The sequence below is a fragment of the Miniopterus schreibersii genome (assembly GCF_964146895.1).
Source record: "Miniopterus schreibersii genome assembly, chromosome: 2".
Classification (NCBI taxonomy): Eukaryota; Metazoa; Chordata; class Mammalia; order Chiroptera; family Miniopteridae; genus Miniopterus; species Miniopterus schreibersii.
The window spans coordinates 23959591-23978532 of record NC_138102.1 but is presented as its reverse complement, the minus strand read 5'-3'; the positions used below and the strand labels follow the sequence as shown (position 1 = coordinate 23978532).

At 38.5% G+C, this 18942-nt stretch overlaps 1 protein-coding gene across 1 annotated transcript; it reads right to left on the bottom strand.

Annotated features, from left to right (window-relative positions):
- Positions 1-639: 639 nt before the first annotated feature.
- Positions 640-18017, bottom strand: FNTA (farnesyltransferase, CAAX box, subunit alpha). Its single transcript, XM_081130396.1, has 9 exons — positions 17770-18017; positions 15608-15693; positions 12691-12805; positions 10716-10820; positions 8288-8414; positions 6258-6406; positions 2612-2674; positions 1566-1737; positions 640-1281 (listed from the first exon to the last, which is right to left on the bottom strand). The coding sequence occupies exons 1-9, from the start codon at positions 17967-17969 to the stop codon at positions 1159-1161; spliced, it is 1140 nt and encodes a 379-aa protein (XP_080986522.1). The 5' UTR covers positions 17970-18017; the 3' UTR covers positions 640-1158.
- Between the last annotated feature and the right edge of the window lie 925 nt (positions 18018-18942).

Genomic DNA, 18942 nt, shown 5'->3' with positions numbered 1-18942 from the left:
CTGGGACAATGTCCCTTGTATATAGTTAAATGCTATTTTAAAAAATCAAACTATTTCTGAAAATATATTCTAAGAATCCTGAAACACCAATTTGAAAAAATATATATACCCCTATGTTCAAAGCATTATTTATAATAGCCAAGATCTGGAAATAGCCCAAGTGCCCATCAGTAGATGAGTGGATAAAAAAGCTGTGGTACACTTACACAATAGAATACTACGTGGCCATAAAAAAGGAAAGCTTACCTTTTGCAACAGCATGGATGGACCTGGAGATTATTATGCTAAGTGAAATAAGCTAGCCAGAGAAAGACAAATACCGTATGATTTCACTTATATGTGGAATCTAACAAACAAAATAAACTGATGAACAGAACAGAAACAGAGGCATGGATACATGAAACATTCTGACAGCTATCAGAGGGGAGGGGGAAGAGGGAGGGGACTGGGTGAAAGAAGGTGAACGGATTAGTCAAAGAACATATGCACAACCCAGGGACAACAGTGGTGATGGCCAGGGGGAGGGGGAGGGGGAGGTCGACGGCTGGGTGGAGATGGGCAAAGGGGGAAAAAATGGGGACATCTTTAATAGTGTCAATAGTAAAAATAAAGTTAAAAAAAGAAAAAATCAAACTACTATGGAGTTGTTTTAGATACATCTATAATTTTATTACAAAACTGTTCTTTTGGCATTAGTTGGTTACAGTGATAGCAAGATACTGTGAGTGTGGCATAGCAGCTCTGAGTAACAACTGCATTCCTTGCTTCCTAAACAGAAATTTAATACCTCATATCTGTTACATACAAGCTACCTGCAATCATTAACGCTGCAAATCCTGATGCATATACCATTTAGGGAGGAGGTGATGCTAAGAGATTAAAGTAAATGTTGATAAAACTATAAAAGTTCCTTTATGGGACTTTGTTTCTTCTCCCTCCCCCCAAATTACTTTGCTATAAAAGAATCAAATTACTTAGAGCTAGTCTGCATGGCAGCAGCACCCAAGGAACATCATACTTAGTTCTTGTTAGAAAGCAATACCTGTGCAGTGCATGTTTTACACCACAGGCAAAGGGAATGACCGTTCTAGTTTTAAACTCCTGCATTAGAGTCTCTTAAAAAAATAAAAGCGTTCTATCAAGTTCTTCTAGATGGTGTTATTGCTGTACATTTGTCGGTGGGTCATTTTCTGTGCTGTGTTTGCTTTGAAGGGATCTTCCAATATATCTCCAATACTCCTTTCTTATAGTGTCCTTTTCTTTAGCTAGGATTTCACATAACTAAAAATGAAAAACAAAAAATTCATTAAAGAAAATGTGTAATTCAATCTTTAGGGCAAATGCTTTTGAGTTAATACAGTTTAACTCAACCATGTTCAAATCAGATACACCACTACAGTCACATACTATGTTCACTAGTGACGTGGGTATTGCCCTAAACAGCAGAATAATGCTGCACTGAATTCTGAGTAACCCTGTTGAAAAGGGGCATGAGTATAAGAGGCACTGGGCAGACGCAATTCTGAGAGAGCGAAAAAAAAAAGCAGTGAGTTCCACCAGCTTACCTCTAGTGCTTTGTTAAGAATGTCTTCCTTGTTGTCACATTGGTTGTCTAGCATATCTTCATAGATGTCCACAAGAAAAGCAATTAGGTAAGGGGAACTGTGACTTGGTTGCAAATCAAGTAATTGATTTAATAGATTGGGATATTTGGAAAGTCCACGATCCTGCAAAATCCTAAAAAGAGATCATTCTAAATTTTGAGAACAAAAATAGTAGAAAGATCAAGAGAAAATAGCCCCTGTGACATAAGCAAGAAAAGGAGACTTATTTTGAGTGAATGAGGTTGAAACTAAATGAAATTTTAAAATAATCATGAGCTTTATATCATGGTGATTCAGAGCTGAGTAAAATTAGTTTAAAAGAATAATGATGTTTAAAAGTCATCATTTATAACTCAAACTACAACACACAAAATTAAAGTAAGTCATCTTAAAATTAAAAGTGAAGGAAAACACAAGATGTTTCTGTTTCTTCTTGAGATAGTTGCTTATCCCTTTAGCTCTCCAGATATTACAGGTCACTACCCTGGACACACCTCCCAATGAGACTGGGCTTTGTATTTTGGCTCTTTTAGACCTCTAAGTTTGACAAGGAGCCTCATTATGTCAGTGGCCAGGCAAGTGAAACCTTGTCAGTTTAACAAGTGAGACATAACAGAATATTTCTAGAAGTAAATCAGAAAGGCTGGCTATGCATCTGTGCGATCTGATTGTAAACAGTCGGTCTTGCCTTACTACTGTGTTCCTGAGCAGAACGTACACTGTGTGTGTTACATTCTTTGCCATAAAGACTATGGGATTCATAAATACAAATATAACTGTATTGTTTACTCATGGACTATTCTAAAAACTATGCTGGGGTATGTGCTTGGGAGGTGAGGAAAGGGCAGAGGGCACAGTTCTTGGGTGTTACCATAATACATTTCTGCTTTCAGAGAAAAACAGAAAATTCTTCAGTATCCTTTCGGAATCTGACTATGGAACATATAGTCCACGATGCATATTAACAGGTTGTAGTTTATAAAAAACAAGCAAAAACAACCTCTTACCCTTTCAAATAGTTCCATGCACTTTCATTGTGTGGTACTAGTTTGATCATTTCCAGAGTGTACCTGTAAGAAAAAGACCACAAATAAGTATGTGTATAATTTTGAGAGCAGTGCAATAATCTGAAACAGTTTTAGTAAGACTGTGGCATAGCCTAGCTATGTGCTTTCACTTCTGTCTTAGGGGACTTTGGTTCCTCTCTAGGTCGTACCTAAATCTCTCCCGTCTCTAGCTGTCAATTTTTTTTTCTTTTAATCCTCACCCAAGGATGTTTTTTCCATTGCTTTTTAGAGGAGAGAGAGAAACATGGATGTGAGAGAGACACACTGACTGGTTGCCTCCCACACGTGCCCCAACTGGGGCTGGGGATCGAGCCTGCAACAGAGGTATGCACCCTTGGCTGGAACTGAACCCAGGACCCTTCAGTCCACAGGCCGATGCGCTAACCACGGAGCAAACCAGCCAGGGCCCCAGCTGCCAATTCTTACTGACATAGTTCTTCCCTATGGAGTATCTGTATCCAATTCTGGGGAAGGACACTTAATATGAAGGCTCAATTCACAACAGAAAAAGAAATTAACATGAGAGATTTCCTTTAATTGAGGCTTTCCCTCTGAAGGAAGTGTCAGCTAAAGCAAGGGGACTTTCCTTTTACTGGTAAAGCAATCTTGGGGAAAAAGTCTAAGATCACATGGCTGTCAAATCCCCAGCCGTTGCAAAAGGAGAACAATACAATCTTAGGAACTATAATAAAAATTAGACAACATGGAAATTATATAGACAATGAATAAAAACAAGAAACCAATACAAATGTGTATTTCTTATATTCCAAAACACGATTGCTAGTAAACTATGATGTGATTCCCAATCAAAATGGATACTCCCTACCTTTCTCTTCCCCTGAACCTGAACCAGATTATTATTAAGTATAATTCAGATCCAGTTACAAAAAAATCTAATAAAATTACAGAATGTTGCCTGGCCAGGCGTGGCTCAGCAGTTGAGCGTCGACCTAGGATCCAGGCGATCAGGGTTTGATTCCTGGTCAGGGCACATGCCCAGGTTTCAGTCTAGGCAGCCGATCAATGACTCTCATCATTGATGTTTCTCTCTCTCCCTCTCCTTTCCTCTCTCTGAAATCAATAAAAATATATTTAAAAAGTTACAAATGTTGCTTCACTATATACATGCTCAAAATGGGTAAGTCATTGACTAAACTTTAGTAATCTTGGTGTCACAGTGCTGATACAACAGCATTTTTTCTTCAGAGAATAGTAATAAACTCATTCAGTATTACTCAAAGTTTTTTTTCCAATTACTTTTACATGACCTATTGTTTTCAGTTATTTGCAAAACCATGCCCCTGCAGGTGTTAACTAGTCCTTGAAGAAGATTCTTAATCTCACTCTGGCAAACCTAAGCCTCAATAATTATTATCTATGTGCTCTTACACGCATTACAGAACTTCTCTGAATTCTGAATCTCAAGGTGTTTTTTTTTTAAATGTTTTTATTGACTTGAGAGAGAAGGGAGAGGGAGAGAGAGAAACATCAATGATGAGTCATTGATCAGCGCCTCCTGCACGCCCTCTACTGGGGGTCGCGCCCAAGACCCGGGCATGTGCCCTGGTTCATAGGTTGATTCTCAACCACTATGCCACACCAGCCTGGCTGAATCTAAAGTTGTTCACCAGGTATCTCACAGTGTTGTTATGAGAATTAAAAAAGAATTCCTGGCATATAGTAAATGCTTGATAAATGGTAACTCTTATTAATAATGCTTATGCACTCAAATAGAAATATGACCATAATATATTTAGTGAAAAAGCAATGTGTATCATATCATTGCTTAAGTTGCTGTGCATAATGTTTGTAAATGCACTGATAAGGCTTGGAAGGATTCACACTACTTGTAGCTCACTCTAAAGAAGGGGATAAATATGGACCCTGGGCTGGGTAGCTCAATTGGTTATAGCATTGTCCTGATACGCCAAATTTGGGGTTTGATTCCCCTGTGAGGGCACATACCAAACGAATACATGGATAAATGGAACAACAAAGCAATGTTTCACTATCTCTCCCTTCCTCTCTTTTTCTCTAAAATCAATTTAAAAAACAACCCACAATTTTTCAAGAATGGAATATAGGAAGAGGGAGAATAAGATTTTGATGTTTTATTTTATACAATTCGCTGCCCCCCCAACTACACTGCATTATTTTTATAATAAAAGAAAAAAACTACAAAAAATAGTCAGCTATATCTTAGAGCTGAAAACTTTAATTAAACTAAATTCTAGATAACTACTGCTACTCTTAGCATCTTAAATACTTCTTTTACCTGTCTAAAGGGTATAATAAACCTTAAGTATGAAAGTCTTAGATTCTTGGCTGAGTATTTTTATTTCTATTTGGTAATAGAAAGCCAGTGATCTGCCTTTAAAGGCTATGAAAGAAGTCTGCATTTTCTACCTAAATTCTTCATATTCAATTTCTAAATATCTTATTACACCTAACCTAATGTAGTAGGCTACAGTAATAAGGAATATATAATATCTTGAAACCCCTAATTATTAGATTAATTCAAGGTAGAATAACCTGAAGCATTATAACGTTGGAAAGGAAGTTATTGAATTTTCTGAAGGATGATGCTTTGCTTTCCTTCGGAGCACTTTTTTCCTAATCCTTACAACAAAATACCAACTATAAAAGGAAAAACAGGAGCTGTTAACTAACTTTTATAACTAAAATTATGACTATGGTTTCATGAGGCTATAAAAACAAACATGTTCAAACTTAAAACAGACAACTGAGACAAAACAGAAAAAAGTCAGAAAAGAGGTGGCTATTAATGTTTATGTATATAATACAGAAATTCATGCCAATTCAGAAATTTCTAGCTCTTATAACAGCTTTATGCTTGCTAGACTAGTAGTTTTCAACTGAGGACAATTATGCTCCCGAGGGGACATCTGGCAATATCTATCACAACTGGAGTGGGAGGGTTTCTAGTGATATACAGATGCTCCTTGACTTATGACAGGGTTATGACCCTATAAACACATCGTAAACTGAAAATATTGTAAGTCAAAAATGCATTTAATACACCCAACCTACAGAACATCATAGCTTAGCCTAGCTGGTTTCTACTGAATGTGTATTGCTTTCACAACATCTTAAAGTCAAACAATCCTAAGTTGAACCATCATAAGTTGAGGACTGTCTGTACAGAGCATACAGGCCAGGAATGCTGCTAAACATACTACAACGCACAGGACAGCCCCTACAACAAAGCTTTATCGGCCCAAAACCATGCCCTAGAATAACATGGCATCTGGGGACTACTATACAACATACAAAATAATTTAATAAGATAGTTTTAAAATAAAGCTTCCTAGACACTATGAAATCTGATTTCTTCTCAATGTGTAGCAGCAACAATATTTCAAGAAAGTTAAGACATTACAAAGTAAAGGTATACTACATACTTGTACATTTATAGTTATCAATTCTATCTAAGTATTCTATCCTATTAGTTCCATGAGGGTAGAACTGGGGGCAGTCTTGATCTTTGCTGTACCCCCAAGACCTGACCTATGATAGGCACACAAATATTCTTTTAATGAGGTAACAAGTGAAGGAGATTACTAACTGGACTTCTCTCTCCAATACAGCACGATCATTGTAGCCAGTGGTGTTAGAAATTACAAAGTATCTTTGGTTCCAGACAGAATTATTTCTCACATCCTCTTTAAGAAGTTGGTCTACATACTGCAGCTCATTATCCCACAGTTTAAATTCCTAAAAGAAAATAATAAAATATCCAGTTAGAAATGTCCCATTATTTATAAACAACAGAAATTAATAAATCAAACATCAGCAAAGCTAAGTAGGTTGAACTGAAGATGTGAGACTCAGCACACAGTCGGAGAAAGATAGTTGTAGGTTAAGCAAATGGAGTGGTAAAGAAAAGTAATCAAAGACAAGGGACTGGTCATGAGGAATGAAAAAAATTAGGGAGAGAGCAGCCAAAGTGGCCTGTAATTCAGTACTACCTTCCTGAGAACAATTCAGACAACAAAAGGCACGTTTATGCTATTTGAACCAAGAATTATTCTAAAGAACTAAACCAGAAGCAAATAAAAGTATATGAACTAAATGCTTATGTATTGTTTATGGTGAAAATTTAAAGGGGAGAAAAACCCTAAACTTAATACGAAAATGATTACTTACAATATATTAATTTGATGTGATTTGATATTAATACATAATATTAAATAAAAGGGAAATATTCAAAATGCACATATATGACTAAATTACATTGAATTACATGTAAAGAAATACAATTACATTTAGACATAAATTTTTTACATTAAAAAGCTGTTTTAAATTTTTTTTTTAATCCTTACCTGAGGATGTTTTCATTGATTTTTAGAGAGAGAGGAAATAGGGTAGAGAGACAGAGACAGATAGAAACATCACGATTGGCTGCCTCCCATACGCACCCTGACCAGGAATCAAACCTGCAACCTAAGTATGTCCCCTGACTGGGAATTAAACCTGCAACCTTTTGGTGTATGGGACAATGCTCCAACCAACTGAGCCACCCGACCAGGGCAAAGCTGTTTTAGTTTTTTAAATTATGAAGAAAAGTCACGGCCGGGTAGCTCAGTTGGTTAGAGCGTCATCCCAAGGTTGCATGTTTGATCTCAGGTCAGGGCACATACAAGAAACCACCAATGAATGTATAAGTAAGTGGAACAACAAACTGATGTTTCTTTCTCTGTTTCTCTCTTTCTCTCTCTCTCCCCCGTCCTCTCTCTCTTTAAAATCAATTAAAAAAATTATAAAATATTAAACAAAAAAATTATGGAGAGGAAAGAAACAATATAACAATTTGGAAAAAAGAGTAGAATGATCAAAACTTACAAATGCTGAAAAAGTCAGGGACATTAACTATGAAACAGCCAGTGAAGTATATTTCTTATTTGATAGCAAAAACATAGAATTTCATAAAAAAATAAAAATACTGGATATTTTTAGAAAATGAATCCCTTATTCAAATTTAGAAAAGTTTAAAATTTTAAGTAAAAAATAATTTGATGAGATAATCTTGGTATAATGAATAGTGCAGAAAGAAGCAATTATTAGAAAATAATTCACAGGAACAACACTGGAATTGTTTGGTAAAATAAATTAAAACCCCAGAGCGGGAGTCATAACTACACTCTTCTATTCGAGACTTAGCATAAAATGGTAACAAGTGGGTATACATAAAATATGTAATAGTTACTGTAAAATCATATTCCAAAGTTTATGTATACAAAAACCTTAGTGTGTACTATGCTCTTTTAATTAAAATAACACAGCTGTATTAAAAAATTAGAACTACTTTTTCTATTCAGTTTGCTGGCAAAGATGTGATGAAAATTCAGTCTAAAAAGAATAAGAAGTTACTATTCTTCTTTAACAAAACTCACCAATGTATCTCAAGAGACTATAAAGGTTAACCAACATGAAGGATGCCAGATAATTATCTTAATGATTATTAATAGTGATAGACATACGATCTACATGTGTGTGTAAGTTCAGAAGTATACTTACAATTTAATAGTAATTGTTATTATTAAATTCAGTTAAAAAATGAAAATCTGGAAAACATTGTAATGAGAAAAGCAATACCTGAATAACCCACTGTCGATGTTGCCAGGCATGATAATTCTTAGCATCCTGAGTAAGAATATCAGCAATAAACTCAAGCTCCTGAGATGGATCTTTTAGCCATTCCACTAATACTCGCCTATGATGCCTAAAGCCCATGGAGAAGGGAGAGAAGTTTTGTGTTAATTTACCCAAGAGCTAGAATATCAGCTGCATGTGCTGTGCTAGGCGATGTGAAGGGACACTTAAGAAACAGACATTACCTCTAATTCTCAAGGCTCTACTGGAGAGAAAAAGTAACACAAAACAAACACTAAGAGAAAAAATTTGAGAACACTAAGTTGAAAAACATAAAACAATGATTTGTGATTTTTGTACAAAACGAAATCAAATAGTTTACGGTTTAAAGAAGGTTTATCTTAAGCTAAATCTGGAAGTACAGTAATCTCTTAACCACCACAAAACTCTGTCAAAGAATTCTGAAACATTCACAGATGGCATAATGAGACTATAGGAAATATAATACCATTTTATCAAGTTTGCAAGCTCTTCTGGTTATAAATAGACTGTCAATTTTCCTTGGGTCCAAAGTGTCACTACACAAGCAAATAAATGCTCATTTCATCAGTTTGTGGGCAGAATTGATTTCATTTCTACTCTGGCAAGTGGCTATGGTAAGTTACAAATTTCTCAAAAGAGGACTTTTCCATGTTGGAAAAACAAAACAAAAATACCTACCCTGACAAGCTACTTGCTATCTTTTCTTTTCTCAACAGCCAACCCTCATCTCCCATTTATGACTCAACCCATGTGCCTTTTCTCCTCCTACCACCTCCCTCCTGCCCACCCCGTCACCACCCGACCCCTGGTGGGAGGACTGCTCTTGCCAAGATCACTCACTCACATCCACCTAGTCAACAAGTCCACTGGCCATCTCTCAGTCCGTACTCTCCCTGACCTCTCCGCAGTCTCAAGACTGCCATCCTTTCTTCTTAAAACTCTTCTTCTCTCTTGGTTTCTGTGAGGACACTCACTTTTGGTTCCCTTGCTCAGTCGCCCTGTAATGTTTCTTAAAGGATGCTCACCAGTGCTCTGTCCTCAGCCTCCTCTACTTCTTCCTGAGCGTCCTGGTCCACAGCCATGACCTCAATGCCAGACGAGCACTTTTCAACCACGTACTGGACCACTACAGAGGTTTTCTGTCAGCACATCAAACTCCATTTGTCCAATGTTGAGTCCACCATCTTCCCCCAGAAATGTGCTGCTGTGTCCCCCAAATTCCCCAAGTGGTTGGCCCCACCACTCACCCAGCAGTGAAGCCAAATACACTGACATCATCTTTCTCCATCACTCCTCCAATAAAGTAAACGTCAAACCTGTTGCTCCCATCTGCAAAACCTCCCAAATTTATCCTGCTCTCCTCTAGCCCCTCCTCTGCCTCCTCCATGACCTCCTCCTCCTCCTCCACCATGACCATGACCTCCTCCTCCTCCTCCATGACCTCCTCCGCCACCATGACCTCCTCCTCCATGACCATGACCTCCTCCTCCTCCTCCATGACCATGATCTCCTCCTCCTCCACCATGAGCATGACCTCCTCCTCCTCTTCCTCCACCATGACCAGACCTCCTCCTCCATGACCATGACCTCCTCCTCCTCCATGACCATGACCCCCTCCTCCTCCTCCCACATGACCATGACCTCCTCCTCCTCCTTCACCATGACCTCCTCCTCCTCCATGACCATGACCACCTCCTCCTCCTCCTCCTCCTCCTCCACAGCAGCAGCCACAGGAGCTTCCATTCATGGGGTGCTCACCATACCTGGGTACTGTCCACACTCTTTACCTCTCTTCCTCTGGCTCCATTCCTTCTCTCTTTTTCCCCCTTGTGTTCTGCTCCCCAACAAATAATAATGCATACTCTTATCTATGTTAACTTAGGGGCTTAATTTCTAGAACAAATATAGTCTGTGAAAAACTACCATTCTGCTTTTCACATTGCACTGTAAAATAACTGGTTTTATTATTTGCTTTTTCTTCTAGATTGTATCTAATTCATCTTTGTATCTCCAGCATCAGAATAAATATTTTGAATAAACAAAAGAATACAAGATCACATACCAGAAAGTCATTTCTTAACACACTGAAAACATTTCCGATTTTTTTACTCAAATGTTTTTCTGCCTCTAGCAGTATTACATGCTAATGTCAATATTTTAAATAACAACAGTAGCAAACACCTGAGTGTTAACTGTGGGTTAGGTACCACTTTAAGCACTAAACAAAACTGCCTCATTTAATCCTCCTAACAACCCTATGAGACAAGTAACATTAGCTCCAATGCAAAATACTAAAATTATAAAGAAACAAACAATTCCCGATATTCTCATCACCCACTAGCTGGCACTATCAGCGCAGTGACATGTTTCCTTCCTATTTTCATCTTACCAAACTTGATAGTTTTTGGGCTGTTCTTCAATTATTGCAGTGATGTAGTTCATTTCCTCATGTAGATCCTTTTGAAGTGACTTTAAGAGAACTCTCCGGAAATGCCTACAGGAAACATCAAGCATTCAAAGTCTCATTACTCATAAATTGCCTAGCCATAGTATCAAATAAAGCTACAAGACAACAACATAGTAAGACACATATATATATTTTTGTGGTTCTCTAAACTCATACAAATATTTGGTGACTGGAAGAAACAAGCATTAAGAAAAAATTTTTTTTCATTGCATCCCCCAAACCCTCTCCTTCGGTATCCACCAGTTTGTTCTCTGTATCTATGAGTCTGTTTCTGTTTTATTTATTCATTTATTTCATTTTTTTAGATTCCACATATATGCAAAATCATATGGTATTTGTCTTTCTCTGTCCGACTTATTTCACTTAACATAATACCCTCTCTGTCCATCCACATTGTCACAAATGGCAAGATTTCATTCTTTTTTATTGCTGCATAATATTCTATTGTGTATATAGGGTGGGGCAAAAGTACGTTTACAGTTGTAATACAAATTAGTAGTAATTAATAACTAATAATACAAGAATAAACTGTTTTACATACTTACAACTATAAACCTACTTTTGCCCCATCCTATATATATATTACATTTTTATCCATTCATCTGTTGATGGATATCTAGGCTGCTTCCATATCTTGGCTATTACTAATAATGCTGCAATGAACATAGTGATGCATATATCTTTTTGAATTAGTGATTTTGTTTTCTTTGGATAAATGCCCAGAAGCGGAATTGCCAGATCATACGGCAGCTCTATTTTTAATTTTTTGAAGAGGCTCCATACTATTTTCCATAAGAATCAAGCACTTTGAAGTAAAAATAGCAAAAAGACAACAAATGTGAGATACAAGATAAACAGCTAATGATTATTTTCAGGTAATACTCTGGGGTTACCTTTGTAATATTACATCAGAATCAAAGACATCTCTGTCCCTGTATGGTCAGCTTGTTCATTTAGATAATTATTTAAATAATAAATTAATTCCATTACAAACATTATCACATACTTTACTTTTAAAACCACCACAAAAATACTACTTATAAATAAAACAAGTGTAGTGGAGACTGAATTCTATGTTCCACAAAAGGAACAGATAATGTCTAAAATGAAAACAAAAATTAAGCGTGTGATTTAGAATATACAGTTTAATTCATGAAAAAACAAAGCATACCAAAAAACCTCACAGCCCTAGCTGGTTTTTCTCAGTGGTTAGAGCATCGGCCCACTGGGACTGAAGGGTCCAGGGTTCAGTTCTGGCCAAGGGCATGTACCTTGGTTGCAGGCTCGATTCCTGCCCCAGTTAGGGCGCCTGTGGTAGGCAACCAATCAATGTGTCTGTCTTCTTCCGTCTCTCTTTCTCTCCCTCCCTCTTCTCCTCCCTCCCTCTCTCTTCCCCTTCCACTCTCTCTGAAAAGCAATGGAAAAAATATCCTCTGGTAAGGATTAAAACAAAACTAAACAAAAAAAACAACAGCTAACAGTTACTGCCTCTGGGGAGTGGGACTCTGATAGTGAGAAGGAATGGGGCATAGGTTGCTACTTTCCATTTGGTCTCTGACTTCTAAACTCATGTATGAATTATTATTTTGATAAAAATTAAAGTTAAGAAAAAGAAAAGCCCGGCAAGCATGGCTTAGCGGTTGAGCATCAACCTAGGATCCAGGCGATTGGGGTTCGATTCCTGTTCAGGGCACATGCCCAGGTTGCGGGCTCCATCCCCAGTCGGGGGCATGCAGGAGGCAGCCAATCAATGACTCTCTCATCATTGATGTTTCTATCTCTCTCTTTCCCTCTCTGAAACAAGTAAAAGATATATTTAAAAAAAAAAAAAAAAGAGCCATCCAAACTAAGACATGAGAGATTTCAACAGGAAATATTAATAATGTGTATTACTTACCACACTGTATAATTGGCTGCATTTAACTCAATAGCATCTCTGGTTAGTTTAAAAGCTCGTTCACTTCTTTCATCACGCTGCAGAACGGCCCGGAAATAATCATAAACATCTCTAACTGTAAATACCACAAAACTGCATTAGGACTATCTTTCTTGTTTAAAACTACCATTATAATATAAAATGTTGTTATATCGTACGAGGAAAGATATTTTATTGCATGATTTAGAACAATAAGCAAAAAAATTATTGTGTGGTTCAGTGGTTAGAGCGTCAGCCCTCACACAGAAAGGTCATAGGTTTGATTCCCATTCAAGGGCACATACCTGGGTTGCATGTTCGATTCCCTGCCCATCAGGGCACATGTGGGAGGCAATCAATGAATGTCTGTCCCTCTCACATCGATGTTTCTCTCTTCTTTCTCCCTCTCCTCCCCCCCTTTCAGTCTCTCTAAAAATTAATGGAAAAAATATCTTTGGGTGAAAACTAACAACAACAACAAAAAGAGAGTCACATGACTGTGCAGATGCCACCCTGATGATGCTTTAGTTTCACAGCCACAAAGTTTCTAAACTTGTATCTTTTTTTACTGAATATTGTTTCTGAGGGTAGTCCATGTTGTAACAGACCTAGATCCTCTTAATAGTTATATAGTATTAAGTTGTGTGACAATGATACATTTTATTTACCCATTCTCCAAAACATGGATATAGAAGAGGAAATAGTGGTACACAGAGATTAAATATTAAATAACTTGTTCAAGGTTACAGAGCCAGTAAAATGAATGTAGAATTTGAACCAGGTGGTCTGGTCATGTGCTCTTAACCTCCTAGTTACACGTCTTCTGAAGCCATATGCCAGAGTGAACCCAAAAAGTAACATAGAAGCAGCACATCAAGGCTGCAAGATACAGGTATTTTCCACTTTTACTAGACGTATATACTGCTTTCCAAAATGGCTAAAATATGAAAACTACCATCAGAAATGTATGTATCTGATTATCTGTCCTACTACCTGATATCACAGTTTTAATATTTGCTATTTAATTCATGGGTAGAAGATGGCATTCCCATTTTAATGTGCATATCTCTCATTCCTAATGACAACAAATTTCTCCCCCTATTTAATGGGCAATGAAATTTTCTCTTCTGTGAACTATCAGTTATACCCTTTGTCTATTTTTTGATTTGTTTCCATAACCTTTCGTAGGAAAGAATTCCTTACGTATAAAGTTCTGAATTATCAATCCTCTGCTTTATATGGTGTATCTTCTCCCACACTGCTGCTTGCCTTTTAATCTATTCACGGTGTTTTCTGATATACAAATTTTAAATTTTGATATATTCATATATCAATTTTTAAAATTGGTTTATTATTAGAGGAGAAGGGAGAGAGAGAAACATCAATGTGAGAGAGAAACACTGATTGGCTGCCTCCCGCATGCCCGCCATGTGCTCTGACCGGGAATCAAACTGGCAACCCTTCCGTGAACAGGGAATCGAACTGGAAACCCTTCGGTGCCCAACCAACTGAGCCACACTAGTCAGGGCCACATACCAATTTTTAGTTGATAGGTCATATTTCGTTATCTTTTCCTTTGTGGTTTCTAATCACAATATATGCAAGAATTTTAAAATGTTGATTTTTATTTTTACCCTGCAAAAAATGTCTTATTATTTTTAACCCCAAGAGAAATGTATGATCTTCTCCAACATCTTTGTTATGCGTACCTTATGAATCTGAAAAAATTTGGTTTTCTTTTCTCTGATCACTAGTGAGGTTAACATCTCTTTGTAGATATTTCTATTTCTTCTAGTCATATATCTTCACAGATAACATCTCTCATAGTGTGAAAGTTAATTAATTCTGAGTTTTATAACCTTGCTTTCTTATACTTTCTCCACCCCAAGAATGAAAGGTTATTCGCTAATATTTGCTCCTAGTATGTTTATAATTTTGTTCTGGAACTTTAATTCATCTGAAATTTATTTTCATGTAAGATATGAAAGGGATATAATTTTGCTTATATACAAATGCATAGCAAACTGTTACAAAACCATTATTTGATTAATCCATCTTTTTCATACAGGTATGAAATGTCCTTTTTATCAAATATTAAGTTCCCATTTATACTGATGATATATTTTTAGATTCCTTATTAATCTATTTATTTCTGTTCTAGTTCCATGTTATTTTTAGTAACAGATTTTCAAATTTGGTAAGGCAAACACTCACACCATTATTCTTCCTTTTCAAACATATCTTGGCATTACTTCAAAATTTAAAAAAATAAAATTAATGCCTTTTGTAACAGAGGAATGAACTTGGATAACAAAGCCTTAATTGAAAGAAATACACATATACACACATAAAACTACAGAACTAGCATTCCATTTTATTCATTTCACTTTCCTAGAACAATTAACAATTAACATTTGCACTACCTTCAAAGTACAAAGCATTTTCACATTCATTAGGAAAGAATGATACTTTGTCAAAGAAAATAATCCATTCATTTTCATACCAGTAAATGTATTCCAACTGAGCCTAACACTCACTGCTAAAATATATTTCAAAATGCTCATGTTTCAGCAACCAAAGTTTATTCTAAAACAATTACTCATTTATATTGTAGATTAACCAGTAAATGAAAAACACAATCACACAGTAGCTATTATGTATTATAATGTAACATTCTTTACTTAAACTTAGAATATGTCCACTCTTTGGACAAAAAAAAAAAAAAAAAACACCTCACTTTAATTATGAAAACAAATTACAAAAAATACAGTATTAGCTTCTCATAGTCATTTAGATCTTTATTAGACAAAAATCTGTCATCTACCTAGCTATATAGTTGTGAATTTCAACTATGCTACTAAATTTGACTTACAGACCTTGTCCTGATAAAAATACTTACATTTTTCACTGTAAATGATCTGGACCACTGGATTGGGGCCATCATTCTGGGGCACTGGATCTATATCAGCCCATTCTGCTCTGTCTCTGAAATAGATGTATTTCTTTAGTGATTATATTCAAACATGTAAGAAGAAAAAGAACTCTGGTATTTTTTTTAAAGGGCAACAATTACACTTACAGTAATACTAGTAGCTTATAAACATCTTAATGTAGCCATGGTTGGATTCTTCATAACCAAGTTTTGCCACTTTGCTTTACATATTAAACTTTAAAATAATATGAATAATCTTACAAATACAGTAAGTTAGTAAATTAATAGTTTTCAAATTTAAAATTTTTATGTAAGTGGAAAAACATGTTTCTGCAGCATTTACCCAATAGTTTTAAATTAGAAATCAATCTAATTCATTGGTCTAATAAGACTCTTCGGAGTTAGTATTTTTTAAAAATTTGAATAACAATTTACTAGAAACTGACATTTTAAAATCAAAGCAAACACTACTAGTTTACACTGAGGGGTGGTCCAAATGGTTATTACAAAACAGGCTCTGGAATCTGAGAACTGTCTGAGTTGAATACTGGCTCTACTACTTACTAGCTGTGTGACCTTGAAAAAGTTACTTAACCTCTCTGGGCCCCAGTTTCTTCATTTATAAAATGGAGATGATAATATTACCAACCAAACTTAGAAGGCTGTTTGGAGGATTAAGTGAGATAACATGTCAAGCACTTAAAATGTGCATAATAATAAACATATAGTATCTAGTAAATATACTATGTAATATTACTATGCTTAAATATTGATATGCTATGTTACAAATACAGCATGTAGCATATAATAAATGCATGTAGTAAGCATTCCACGATTACTCTCATTATCAATGCTAAAATAAGAGAGTGGCAACAATGGGTGCCTATAGACACTTCTGTGTGAACTGCCTACTGTGAACAAACTTGTTTTTACCACTCTTTCACTTAATATTCTTTTTCTTTCACTCATTTTTTAGTTATCTATACTGATCAGCTATTGACAGCAAAGATTCTGTGGCATCCAGAAAATCCTGAAACTGTGTCTACTATATAAGGGAAATACAAGGGAAACAATTACCTGAGGTGTGAGACCTAGAGCCTAGGGAGTGGCATGAGAAAGGTAAGGCTGTCACCTAGTCACTGGGAAAAACAGCCAAGTGAATAAGCTGACTATTTCACAATTCAGACAGGAGGCTTGAGGGTTATGGGCCACCTCAACCAATTTAAAACAGTGAAACATGAACAATAAAACAGTAACAATATCTGGATAGTGACCTTCACTCATTCATAAAAGGCAAGTGAACAATCTAATGGGTTTACCTAGAACTACAGGAGAAGAAAATAAAAGAAAAATAAGACATAAGGACTTCTCTCTTGTCTCTGAAGGTTCACCTGGAGCTAGGGAATCAGCATTATCATAAGAAAACAAAAGAGTGGACGGAGGTGGGACCGGGTGTCTGCAGATGGGGAGAAAAGGCGAGAGTTCCAGCAGCACCCGACTCGGCCTAGGGCACGCCGCCTGCACTACGCACGAGGTGATGCAGGGACGCGTACGAGTTCGGGAACAAACATCTTTCCATCCTTACAGCCTAGCTCGGTGCCTGGCTGAAGATCGGCGCTAAAATGTTGAATGAAAATGTCCCAGACCTTCAAGATCTTATACGAGCTCTCTCCATTTCAGGAGAAAAAAACCCATGCTTTTAAAGTGAGCAAACCTGTAACTTTTGAAGTCATTCTTTCCTGCCAGGTTATGAAAATGTACCCACACCCTCTTGTACACAGTCAGATGATTATCTGGCTATCTTCGTGGGAGCGTGGAACAGAGCGGGAGATTTCTTAAATGCCTGACCCACGACACCTACACAGCCCAGAGCGAGCGCGGTCGAGCGCGCTGCAGTTTCCACGCGGCTGGGCGTCCTGCCTCTCCCCGGCCTCCCGGCCTCAGCCTGGGCTCCGCGGGGCGCGAGGGCCCGCGCCGGGCTCGGACCCCGCCGCGCGCGCCCTCCGCCGGCCGCGGAAACTTCGGCCGGACACGCGGAGGCAGCAGGAGCCGACCCGGCCCCGCCGCCCAGGGGAAGCCCCCGCCCTCCTGGGAAGGGCCTCAGTCGGCGGCCCCGCTGTGGGCGTTACCTGTACAGAACATAGGTGGGTGAGTCCAGGCTCAGGAACCCGTCGTCCATAGGGGATGCCACCGCTTCTCCGGCCTCGGTCGCCATCACTTCTTCTTGCTGCTGCTGGGGCGGGGCGGGGTGAGGCTGGGGCGGTGGCGGCTCGGGCTGACCAGGCTCGCCGCCCTGCGTGGCCTCCCCGACCCCCTCCGTAGCCGCCATCTCGCCCCGTCCGCAGCGAAGTTGGCGGCGGAGGCCCCGCCCCTCCACGGCCCCGCCCCTCGCTTTCTCCCCGCCCCCCGGGGCCCCACTTCCGGTTTCTGGCTTCCTACCATAGAGATGCGGGCCAGAGAGTCCCGGGCTGGCCCCCTATCCCTGGCGGACCTAGACGGCTGTCTGCGGGCGGGACTGCGCCGTTCTCCCCGGGGGCTCCCCGTTTCCCGTACGTCGTCCCACCCGTAGGCCGTCCCAAATGCTCCTAGTCGGCCGTAGGGAACATGCCTGGTGTTGTCAGGGCCCCTCAGTAGGGGAGGTGGTTCTCCTTCCTTTTGTTGGGAGTCGTAGGAGCCGCGGGTGAGGGCGGCGGGCCTACAGCTCCGGACGCGACCCCCCCATCCGGAGGGAACTGGCCGCCGCTTGAACCTTTTAAGGGCCTTTAGGTCCCGCGTACACTGCTTTTCTTTTGGATGCTGGGAGTTTATATCGCAGAACTTAAGTAATTCAGGGTTTTTCTCTTTTGAAATTGAAGTTCTAATATACAAGAAATAAGTGTATGTTATAGGAAAGGCATACATTTATTTAACAACTATTTACTGCCTGTCATGTGCTAGGGTTGCTCGTGGCAGTAAATAAGTCTGTGGCGTGGAGTTTACAGTCTGGTGAAGGGCAGCGGTGTACACCACCTGCTATGTCGGTGTCCAGGGTAGGCCACTGCAGAACAAGCTGCTTTGGCATGTTGTTTTGAGGTGTAGGCACTTGCAAAACAGCAAACGCATGGACAAACTTTCTCTGAGATCCCCCTCCCCCCTTATCTGCCTAAAGACATCTTCCAAAGGGAATTCGTGTGTCATAAACCCCAGTCCAGAAGTGTTCACCACATCCGGTCAAACTTACAAATCATCCTGTCTCCCATCAACTCACCTTTCCCGCAAGGCCGCTTACCCCTAGGAGGCCTACATCGCATCCCCTCTTTCCT

Bases quoted from the DNA above. Each gene is read 5' to 3' on its own strand.
- FNTA (XM_081130396.1), bottom strand. From the start codon at position 17,969: ATGGCGGCTACGGAGGGGGTCGGGGAGGCCACGCAGGGCGGCGAGCCT. The intron at 10,821-12,690 runs GTAAGTAATACA...TGTTTCCTGTAG, and splicing joins GCAGCCAATTATACAGTGTG to GCATTTCCGGAGAGTTCTCT. The intron at 1,282-1,565 runs GTAAGCTGGTGG...TTTCATTTTTAG, and splicing joins TTCTTAACAAAGCACTAGAG to TTATGTGAAATCCTAGCTAA.